We start from the raw sequence: 11,987 nt of genomic DNA, 5'->3' as shown, positions 1-11,987 counted from the left end.
GGAAACTCTGCTGCCAGCTACAGAGGACTATTGCACTGGCTGTCCCGTGCGCTCCTACACGTGCTGCTGCGTTTCCCGCTGACAGGAAGGCTGCAGGTAGAACGAACATCTTGCTAAGTGAAGGAATTGAATGTGCCGTGTTTGGAGTGTGCTGCAGGGCCGATTCGTGAGACAGCTCATCTACAAGTAAAATTTGTGATATTGTGCTAGTTACACGTGTACAACGTTCTGTAATAGTATATCAAATTATTTGTAGCCTGTCAGATAAGTAGCGGGGGCAGCAATGGTGAGAGGAGGAAGGAAATACATTCACCGTATACCATGTTAGATAACAACTTCACATGCTTATTCTTACTCCGATACCTGTAAATCTTCAAGCTCATGAAATATCTGCTGGAACGAGGGCCGAGTACGTGGTTCGTCGCTCATGCATTTCTCAGCCAGGTGACGGTACGGGTAGGGAGTGGTGGGAGGAAAGACTGGCGTGTTTCCATCCAGGATCTCTTGATGGATGTCCTCCGGGAACTTCAAATGTGCGTAGGGAAGTTGACGAGTAGATATCTCCCACAGAACTACGCCATAACTACAGGAGAAAGAGAACATACGAAAACCAAGCACGCGAATATACGCGAACACACACACATAGAAGAACATAATATTGCTCAACGACACCTTTGGCCGAGTCTCACGCGCACCGTGAAATGTTTTATTTTTTAATATATTTTTCCAAATAACCTTCTTGAAGACGCAAAACGTATCACGGAAATGAAAACCACAAACATCGAGCTCTTCACCACAGATCATCACCAATTGGGACTCAGAAATCCAGGAACAAACGCCGCATCCTCTTTAGCTCACATACAAGCAACCAGAACCAGTTTCATTGTATCTTCTAGAAACTATTCTAGCACCTTTTAATATTCCCTGCTTCGAGGGAAAGACACAAACGGGAATACGAACGGGAAAAGTCTGGAAAAAAATGGAGTGTCACCACCATGCCCGGAACCAGGGACCCTCGCTTGTAGCCAGCGATGCTCTAACCACTGAGCTATGGTGCCCTTTTAAAGGGGAAGTATACCCTAAAATCTAATTTTCACCAGTTGTAGTCTTCTGGGTGCTGAGTCGAATGGTCTTGGTCCGAGGAAGCTGCGACGCTCCCTTCCTTCTTTTTTCCCAATCGAACCCGCGCACTTCCACCGAAACTGGGTGACTGCGCCCTACTAGATGGGGATTTGTATGCAAAATCTCACTAAAAGTGCTATGTCGTTCTTATAAAAGCACGGATGACCGCGATTGGCCCATATGTTGTAGTCTTTAGGACGCTGAGTAGACTGGTTTTGGTCCGAAAAGGCTGCGATGCAGCGTTCCTCCTTTATTCCCAATCGAACATGCTTGAACAAGCGGTCACGTGCTCCTGGGTGCCCAAATCACCTGGTCACCGCGCCAGCAGGCGACAACTTTCACACCAAGGTTCAACTCGAGTGACAGGACTGCACCCAAAAAAGGTCAAACAGGCTAGTAAGTTGTACCCTGCAGGCACGGTGACCAGGTGACTGGTGTACGCAGGAGCACGTGACCGCTTGTTCAACCATGTTCGATTGGGAATAAATGAGGAACGCTGCATCGCAGCCTTTTCGGACCAAAACCAGTCGACTCATCGTCCAAAAGACTACAACATATGGGCCAATGGCGGTCATCTGTGCTTTTATAAGAACGAAGTGGCGCTTTTAGTGACATTTTGCATACAAATCCCCATCTAGTAGGGCGCAGTCACCCAGTTTCGGTGGAAGTGCGCGAGTTCGATTGGGAATAAAGGAGGAAGGGAGCGTCTCAGCTTCCTCGGACCAAGACCATTCGACTCAGCACCCCGAAGACTACAACTGGTGAAAATTTGATTTTAGGGTATACTTCCCCTTTAAAGGGGAACTCCACGAGAAAATGAAACTTTGATAGCCTGTAGAGTTTCGGCCGCTGAGTCGAATGATCTTGGTCCGAAGCCTCTACGACGAAGCGTTCTTGAGATATTTCACTTTGAAATTGCAAAACGGGGGCCGCGCCCTGACGTCATGCGGCCATTTGGCTACGTCATCACGGGCTGCCTACGCCATTGTGGCATAGTCGTTTCTCTTCGCCAATCTACAAGCACTAATTTTAGTTGGTATTTCAAGGGAAGATGGGCGATTCCGAACAATCCTCTGTCCCCAGCAATGAAGGCAGCGATGCTGAGGCCAATGAAGACGACCAACAGCCCACCGCCGCGTATGGTTGGGGCAGGGAGCTCAGATACTCTGCTGAGGCGCTGCCATCGCGTGTAACAAATGTTGAGGAAGAAGATACTTCAGCAGCTGCGTCCGACAGAAGACGAGTAGCTTGGCCACCAGAATCTCGATTCGTTTGGGACTCGGACTGGTGCGAGCGTGGACAAAGTGTATAGCCATGCCCAGCCCGCGGGAATGATTTTGCTGGTAGGATGCTGCCGTCGCTGTCGACAAGACGGCCAAAGGTTTCTTGCGTAGCGGACCTCGCAGATTACGAGATCGTATCCTTGCATTAGGCTGTGCCCACCACTGCTCTTCGAGGTTATCTCGACATGCAGAAGCCGCCAATGCCAGTGATAGAAGAGTTTGACATTAGGTAAGCCTCAATTAGTTTGCCTCGACTTGTCTTGTGAGGATCGCGTATCAGCACGATACACTTATTGTTTGGGGGAAATTTATTGTTGTGTCGCACAAGAAAGACATTGTACTGGTAGTTATCACAAGTTTCATGCATGACACAAACAAATTTCCCTTTGCTCCGAGTATGTCTTGACTTATCTTGTGAGGATCGATGCGCGTAATGTTTTGTGTAACTTATTGTTGTCAGGCATAGCACGAACAACGTTGTACTATAGTGCTAGTAGTTATCACAAGTTTTCATGCATGACTCAAACACATTATTTTGTCTTTGTCATTTTCCCTTGGATTGGTACAAGATCTGCAAAGTATGGTAGTGTTCTGTTGGTGAAGAGAGCACTGCACACAGTTTATGAGCACCATGGGTGCATTTGATCACACCCGAACCCATTCTTTATCGTTTCAAGCGATAGACTTTGTCAATGAACTCGTTCCATGGCATGCAACGTACAAGCGTGGGGTCAAGAAAGCGTACACCAAAATAATGCACAAGTTCTGGCAGGAGAGTAAGAAATCTGTACTTTTTGACCAAGACATCTCTGTACTAGTAGGTAATCGAACGCGTCCTAATCCGTATTCATCCCCCAGATCATTGGAATTCAATTTGAAATCAGCAATTATGGGAAATTCTACAAGACCCTCCATCTTTGTACCAGTGGACACTAAATTAGTATGGCGCGCGCACTGAAAGTGCAGGTAGGTACCGGTAGGTGAATACAGCGCATATGTAGAGTAAATGAGTATTTGACTATAATAATTATTACGGTACAGCAATGTGGTATGTGTACAAGCACTCATCATACACATTCCATATGACATTCTGTGCTTGTGTAGATCTCTACGCTATGTGGCACACAGGCAATACACACTATGTACACGGCAAATTGGGCAAGCACGTTCGTTGTCGTCTTCCAGCCTGCGTTGTGAATACCATCAGGCAAAGATATCCAAGTCCTGCACCACCTCAGCCTTCTAGGAGGCTTCCACCTGGAATTTGGCAGGGAAACACGCTTTTCCAAGGCAGGAACATCGAGGTTGCCATTTGCAACCGCTACCACTTCACACATGAGCTTGTCAACATACTCATAGCTCTTTCTGTCGTATAATTTTCTATTTGGCCACAGTCTTCTTTATGCTTTGAGAACTGGACTTTATGCCTTCCTATCGCGGTCTTTTTTGGTTGTGCTGTGACGACGGTTGACATTGACGTCGTCAAGAGCTGCGAGATGTGCGTGTCCAATCATCCCCAGAATTGAGAAACGAATGCGTTTGAGAATGTAGTTTGGCATGACACTGTGATATACCTGTATAGCAAAAAGAATGTGGAGAAAATACACTTGCTAAGACAATATAATGCTGTATGGGAAAATGGAAACTTCACCGTACAGGACGACTCTTGTTCTCAATTGCATTGTTCGTTTCATTCCCTGTGTTGCCCATAAGAGACGGGAGCAAAAATGTTCTGCAGATGTTTGTTGTCTTCTGGCGTGGAGTGGCGGCGTCATTAGATGTACACATAGTCATTTCACTAAGTACACCACTACTACAGCATAATATGTACTATCCTTAGGCTAGCGTGCGTGCGATGGAGTTTGAGTATGTGGGTGCGTGTGTGCGTGTTGTTGTGTTTGTGTGTGTGCACGCACACGCACGCGCATGTGGGTGAAGGTGTGAGTGCATGTGTATAAGATGTGTAGTTCCCACTGTATTCCTTGCACAATAGGTCTTCACTTACTTTTCTTTCGCATACAACCAGAACCCATTCCTTGCTCGAAATTAGATTTTTTTGACCTGGTGATCCCGCAAGCGTGGAACTCGGAGTGTAATAAATTTTTGTTTCACCTTACCTGCACTATTCCTAGGCTGTCCAGACTTCTAACAAGTGCTCTGAGTGATATGATATTCATGCAACCATGCCGAGAAGTAGGGTAGCTGTTATAAATAGAGACATATTCACGCAATCAACTTACACTGGTTCAGTTTGGCAGGATTGGTGAGACAGTTCGTCGTGCATGCTGCCTGCACATCGCAAGCAAACAATTCTGTAACCTTCGTACTTGCTGGGGGTCTTTCTGTTTGCGTCCCAGTTGATGACAGATGTGCACAGTTTGAGTACTGGTATGCGCAAAGTTACTGGGGTAATATCGTTCATCAGCTAGCTGCAGTCGGAGTTGATGGGGTGATGTACTCTTCTGATCCTGATGGAACGTATCTCGCCCTGCTTTCTCAGTTGCAGCTTGTTAAGTTCGCTTTGCTGGAGGCTCACGGTTCGGAGGGCACTGGTACACTGATGAGGGCTTTCCTGGACGGCGTACTCGTCAAAACTCAGCTCTCAAGTCCCTCTGGATCATAAATGCAGCGAGCAAACATAGCTCGTGCTGTGAAAATAGGCTTGAAAATTTCACGACGCATTGCAACATCTCGGCGCTTTGCCCGGTCTCCATCCTTTGGGAATCTGAGAAAACTAACCCCAGGAGGATTATATGATACTGGCACAACCAACAACACAACAATTTGGCATTGCAGCGGCTCAGGCGACTTGGCAAACTACTTTCTGAAGTGACTTTCGTCTTGAAGAAAGTGAGATTCAAAATCCAAGTATTTTCGCACCATGCCACAATGACGTCACACATGCATTGGTATGGGGCGTGGCTAGAATTGAAATATCTCAAGAACGCTTTCTCGTAGAGACTTCGGACCAAGACCATTCGACTCAGCGCCCGAAACTCTACAGGCTATCAAAGTTTCATTTTTTCGTGGAGTTCCCCTTTAATACATTTATAAAGAAACACGTGTAACAATAAATTTCTTATTGCTGTTTGCGCTGGACACGAACTACAGATAACATGTAACATTGTGATTATTTCTTTTTAAATTTAATCATTGGATATCCATCCGAGTGCTACCTTTGAATACATTATTCTATATAACACAGTTAGGTAAACGCAGAATCAGTTTGGACGTGTTCGTTTGGTTCAAGCACCATTTTGATTAATTAATTCGACAAAATATTACAGGGTGCGGCAGAGCTCTCGGCCATTCAAGAAAATGTTGAGTCACCTCGACCATTACACTGCGCTCTTTAGCCGACTAGACCCTCCTGCACACAACCATCACCATTGCGAGGACACTTCCTAGACGTTGCTCCGCAACAATTCTCAACAATTCGACTAACATAATCTAAGACCACATCAACTTACCTATACACATCTGATTTTTCCGTGTAACTGTTCTCAGACAGTGTCTCCGGAGCTCTCCATCTGTCAGTTCCAACACCACACGTCATTCCAACTCGTGATGGCAGCTGTGAGGCCGTGAAACAGTGATGTGGAGTACTGTCAGCGTCGTCAGCTACCATGGTATCCTGACCATGATTATCATTTCCAGATGGTGATTGTCTCTCATCGCACAGAAGTGGACTGGCCGTATCACTACCGCTGTGGTGTATTGGTAGATGTGAAAGATTCTGGCATTCAGAGACCGTACGTTGAACCAGGTTTTCGTTTTCGCTGCTGTCTGCTATTGAATGATCGTGGAGAACGCTTGCTGCCTGAGCGTTGGGTCGGGCATCGCTAGTGGATTGCTGCCCTAACTGCGAACGATCTTCGCTCTCCATAAGGGTAAGGTATCTGGTGAATTCCAAGTCTCCGATTTTCACCACCCACTTGTCACTGACCAAGAGGTTTGGACTCTTTAGATCACGGTGAATCTGTGGAGGATTGGAGCTATGCAGATATCGCATACCACGAGCGATGTCCAGAGCAAACCGGAGCATATCCTCTTGTTCCAGTTGGACACGTGCATTATGCAGATTGTCGTAGAGGGAACCTCGTCGTAAGTACTCCATAACCAAGAATGGGCACTTGTCCGCTGTGTCCTGGCCTGCTCCAAGAAAGAGGACAATATTTGGGTGGCACACGGATCGCAGTGTCTCAGCCTCCTCTAAGAAGGTGTCAAAAGGCGATGTACGCCATCGCGTTCGATTGAAGCGCTTGGGAAGTTTCTTGACTACAACATCCATGTCACTGAGCTTTGCAATATACACCTTGCTGTAGGTCCCCGATGCCAGTCGTTTCTTGATTGTTAAGTCTTTCCATTGAATTCGCGCTCCCCGGTTCAGTTCTCCAAGTTTCCTCAGGGACCTTTGGAGACGAAAATGCTGGATTTGCAACTCTTTCTCCGTATTCCTCAAGTCGCGACGCTTTTGAATGAACTTCACTAGGAACGCAATGCTCAAAGAAAGCACGAAGGAAAATATAACGGCTGCCATCTGAGAAAGGTAGACTACGGGTGTGCGGCAGTTGTCGGAAGGCAGGTATCCAAACTTGCAGTCGCAATACTTCTTGTCATCTCTATCCAGCTTGCATGTACCGTGGCCATGGCAGTAGCTGTCCATACATATGGTATCGCATTTCCAGGCCCCAATACCTTGTGTCGTCAAATCACCAGGACATCTCGTACAGTTCACAACAATAGCTGACGAGTAGTACCCTATAGGACAGGGCTCACAGGAACGGTGTTCCGAGTATCCATAGCCCAATGGACAATGGTCCAAACTGTTCAATGTCAGAAAGGTTAAGCTTTGTCTTGGTAGATTTTGATCATAGAGATCGTAATCAAGGCCACCTGAGAAGACCAAGTCATCGATCACATGTTGACCATAGATGGTGACGTTGAAAAAGTGTATAACCTTAACTGTGATTTTAGTTCCATGGCCCCACAATTGAAAAAGAAATGCAGCACTCGTGGGTCGGCGACGCAATGAAAATCCGCCTAGTAGTAAAAATGAATTGTTCAAGTAAGGAGACAAAGAATGGAAGACGCGCAATTGAACTTGTTGTGACAAAGGAATCTTGCGGAGATGAATGAAAGAAAGGCTCTTGATCGACATCACCAACAAGTAACCAGTCATTGCTAACCCATCTCCATTGTCACGTGTGTTATCGACGCTTTTTTGACTTTCTTCATTGAATGCGTTGTAACCACCAAACAGAATGATGTCATCACCATACTTAGTGGCTGAATGACCATATCGACGAGGCAGTTTCTCACCGAAAACATTATCAGTCAGTTGGGTCCACGTACCGGAGCACGACTGTTCATCTGTCATCTTCAGTAGCCATAAGTCGTTGTATATCTGTGTCTGGTCACTCCCACCGTGTATCACCAAGTGTGCCCTCTTGTGCCTGAATGCCACATGGTCTTCTCGAGGCATTGGTGTGGGCTTGGATTGACATGCAGTAAGGCGTCGCCAGTAGACTGTGGAATCTCGAGCTTGGCTATCAACCTGGATATACAAACACCAAGTAGAACTAGGGTAATCGTAGCTTTTGTTTATTGACCGTGAACCTCCAAAGAGAATTCCCATGAATGGCTGGACGGATGTGAATGTGAAGTCCCCTCGATTATAAAGCAGAGGCGATGATGAAGGATACTTGGCGACTATTGTTGAAGTTCCAAATCGATCGTATAAAAGTTGCCAAACAACAATAGGGGTTGGTCTCTGCGAACGAGTAAAGCGAATATCATAACGAGCTGTTATTCTTTCTGGACAGTTCGAACCAATAAAAATGTATATTGAAATGCTGTGAGAAAGGGGTATAGACAAAGGACGTGCTGTCTTGCAACCCTGGAAGCCTGAAAAATGACTTCGAACATCAATATGTGGCTTATGCGTAATCGATAGCTGGGACGTGTTGGATTGACATTGGACGCACTGATGCAAGGTGAAACTTTTTGTGCTTCTTATTCTTTGAAAGACGATATGGAATTCGTCGGTTGGGCTAGACAACAATGAAAACCAAGGGATGTCGTGCGGATAGTTCTGTATATATAGGTCTGTAAGTTTCCCTTTAGCTTCGCAGTGAACTGGGTCCTTGTCTTGGGTTGGCAGAGCGCATATGTACAGGATAAACGGACCATGTGGAAAAGAGTATGCCACAATCAGTGATCGAAAAGCGCTGAAATAAGCAACTTGCAAGTTATTCAAAAACTCCCTCATCATACTCATATCGCCCGCAGGAGAGTAGATAGATGGAAAATTGGATTTGAGTTCCAGCCATGTACCTTGTTCAATATTGAAAATCCAGAAATCGTTTAACATTCGTACCTGGATGGGTTGAGAATATCCATGTGCTTCCACTCCACCGAACAGCAATAACTGGGAATCACTTATAGATATTAGAGTGGGGTTTGCTCGGGGGCTTGGAGAGCTAGTGCCGGTATTTGCTAACTGATGCTCCGATTTTATCCACTTTACTGGTACCGATGGGTCTGATATGTCGATTGTGACCTGGAAGATATCCGTGGAGAAGCGGACACATTCCGCGTCGCTGAAGTTATTACAATGTGATCCTCCGTATGATATGAGTGTGAACATGGACGAAGATGTATTGGTCGGTATGGTAACAAGACCAGGTGAAAATGCCCATGGAATATTCTCACCAATTGCGGATAGTACCCTGGTGATGGTTGTAATACCATTGTAAAGAACGATGAACTTGGAGCATTGACCCGCCCCAAAACCAAAGAAGACTAAGATGCGCCGATCTGGTGATGTCGTTAGTAGTAAGTGCGGGGCGGGTTCTGGCCCACTTTTTGACCTTTGACCTTTGGGCCAAATAAGGCACACTGTGTCGGTCGTGCTTGGTCTGGCCCCGGGACCCCCCAGAGTTTGACCTTTGACCCCTGGCATGCCATAAATGTGCCATAAAGGTTCTTTTCCGTGGCGAACGTGCACGTTCGGTGCATTCGCACCGGGGAGTAGTAAAATACGTACTATTCCCTGATTTGCACATCGTAGATGTGCATTGCATGCAGTGACATATTGCGCATGCGTGCATACGCACGCGGAGCTTGTGACCTTCAGTGGTCCTATGCGTGTGGAAAAGACGCAGTGCAACACAAGGTGTACTAGTACACGTGTCATTATACTACTCCCTGATTCGCACTTCGTAGATGTGCAGCAAACAAGTTAGTTCACGTGCCATGCACTCGTTTTATTCACACATCGTAGATGTGCACTGACAAGTTGCCCATACAGAGCATGCCCTTAAGAGAATGTTCAAATTCGGCCATATTATGAGCTCCAAGATCAGAATTCGGCTCAACATAGTACTTGAAGTCACCGTTCCCATTACGTCATGTACATTTTTTACATACACCCTGTTGAAGCACTGAAGCATCGGTTTTCGGCGAATTCAACATGCGAATTTTTGAAAATTCGGCGAAAAGATGGGTAATTTCTTCAAAACCACTGTTTTCGGCGAATTTTTCGCCCGGCCGATTAGGGAAATGCCTACTGTCCATGCAGGTCCATTAGATGCAAATTTCTATTTTGATCAGGATACAGTTAGAATCAACCGGCTCCGCCCGCGGTATCATGCATCAAAACAATTATTGAAGGGTGTCACAGTGAAGCAGTGTTGCTACGCACCGCAAATCCCCTCTGCACTGCACCGAATCTTTACTGGAGAATCCAGAGTGACCAGCAAAGAGTCACAACCCGCAGGTATCCAGTCACACTAAGGCATATCCACCATTCCCCACATATTCACTGTAACAAAACACAATACTGTTTACTATAATGCACTTTTATTTAAATGGACTTGGATGAGTCTGTAGAAGAGAACACAATGCACGCACACGCACGCATGCGCGGGCACACACACACACACACACATCTAGGTTATAGTGCTATACACATATCTAGGGTTTAGGAAGCACGAGAATGTGTCGAAGCACCCACACATACCCCTTCATGCAGTGTACTGCAGTAGCCCAACACATTACGACTGCACAGGACCATCACAAAACACATTACGACTGCTATAGCACAGGACCATCACAAAACACTACACACTGTTACTACACTACACACACAGTTACTACACTACGCCTGTTACAAGTACTTACAAATAATTTTGCAACAAATGGCACATCCCGAAGACGGCAGCTCCAGACCTTCATACATCATCATCTGTAAAACCAAACATGAGCGCACACAAACACTATTAGTGTCACGAATACGAAAGCAGGGTAAGACAAGAGGATACGAAACAAGTAAGTATCGCTATAACGAGGGGGGGGGGTAAATATACATGTAGACAGAGCAGTGCTTACTTACAGGGTCCTAATACGCTCCAAGGCGTCCCGGTAGTCGGACTGCAACAGCAGCCCGACCTGGCGACCCTCCCAGTAACGGGTTAGATGGGCCGCACCCGCCAGGTGGGCGACCACGGCTGGGCCTCCCACCAGCCTTTCTCCACTGTAAAAAAACGAAAGAAACCACAGAAAGCACAGTGTCATAGAGCTCTTTTGTTGGGGGAGAGAGCTAGGAGCACTGCACACTTACCATTTGTCACAATATATGATGAGAAAGAGGCGGCGCTTGACGCACCGCCTCAGGTGCTGAAACAGGGGTATTACCCCTGACATTCGAACGCTACAGTGACAAGTGAAAGCCATTTGGACTGTAATGATACTGAAGTGAAGGTGTGAACCGCAAAGCAAGACCTTTTACCTTCTTCCTGTCGAATTCGCTCCCCAGCTGCATACCGACATCATCCGCTAAAACCCAATCATACCAAGTAACGCAAAGGTCATCAGTTGACCTTTTGGACTTTTCAACTCTTATCCAAAACCACCAAGAGGAAAAAACCAGGATAAAGAAGACGTCAGTTGTAGAAGCGTTTGTGGAGGAGTTGTTACATTATTCTCAGTAAATAGATATGGCTGATACATTCGGTGTAGACTTGGACGACCGGTCGTGGTCTCTCACCACGGGTCCTTTACTAATAGAAAGGCGGACGCCAATAAGAACTGTTGTGGAGGTGGCAGATCAAAACGCGCAGCAAGAAATTTAGCACGTCGATGGTAGACTCCATCGGGAGGACGGACCAGCTCTTGTTGATAGTAGGGGAGTGTCCGCCTGGTGCTATGAAGGTCGCCTTCATCGCGTTAATGAACGGGCTTGGATAGGACGGGGTAGCATCGAGTACTACCTCAACGGTGCCCGTCATAGAGCCGGCGGTCCTGCAGTCAGTTATTGTGACGCCACATGCTGTATTCTACGGTGGTATCACCAAGGAAGGCTCCACAGGGAGAATGCGCCAGCGGTTATACACAGGGAAGGTAACAATCGTGTACGGGAGTGGTACCGATACAACCTTTGGCATAGGGAAGATGGACCTGCTTTCATCTCTCAGGAGGAGGAGGGTGTCTATCAGTGGTACCTCAACGGGGTGTATTACGGTGACCACCATCAAGACCAGGCAATACACCCCATGGAGCTGCAGTATATTAATGTAGTGC

At 46.5% G+C, this 11,987-nt stretch overlaps 1 protein-coding gene and 1 long non-coding RNA gene across 2 annotated transcripts; both read right to left on the bottom strand.

The window, feature by feature from the left end:
• Window positions 1-341: 341 nt before the first annotated feature.
• Window positions 342-9,182, bottom strand: LOC135826338 (uncharacterized). Its single transcript, XM_065338953.1, has 2 exons — window positions 5,876-9,182; window positions 342-583 (listed from the first exon to the last, which is right to left on the bottom strand). Exons 1-2 carry the CDS (start codon window positions 9,052-9,054, stop codon window positions 352-354), a joined length of 3,411 nt encoding a protein of 1,136 aa, XP_065195025.1. The 5' UTR covers window positions 9,055-9,182; the 3' UTR covers window positions 342-351.
• Window positions 9,183-10,257: 1,075 nt separating this feature from the next.
• Window positions 10,258-11,153, bottom strand: LOC135825579 (uncharacterized). The gene is made up of 4 exons (XR_010555089.1): window positions 11,029-11,153; window positions 10,801-10,941; window positions 10,590-10,653; window positions 10,258-10,292 (listed from the first exon to the last, which is right to left on the bottom strand). It is a non-coding gene; the product is annotated as an uncharacterized LOC135825579 (long non-coding RNA).
• Between the last annotated feature and the right edge of the window lie 834 nt (window positions 11,154-11,987).

Source organism: Sycon ciliatum, chromosome 10, assembly GCF_964019385.1.
Source record: "Sycon ciliatum chromosome 10, ocSycCili1.1, whole genome shotgun sequence".
Classification (NCBI taxonomy): Eukaryota; Metazoa; Porifera; class Calcarea; order Leucosolenida; family Sycettidae; genus Sycon; species Sycon ciliatum.
This window is presented reverse-complemented; position numbering and strand designations above follow the sequence as displayed.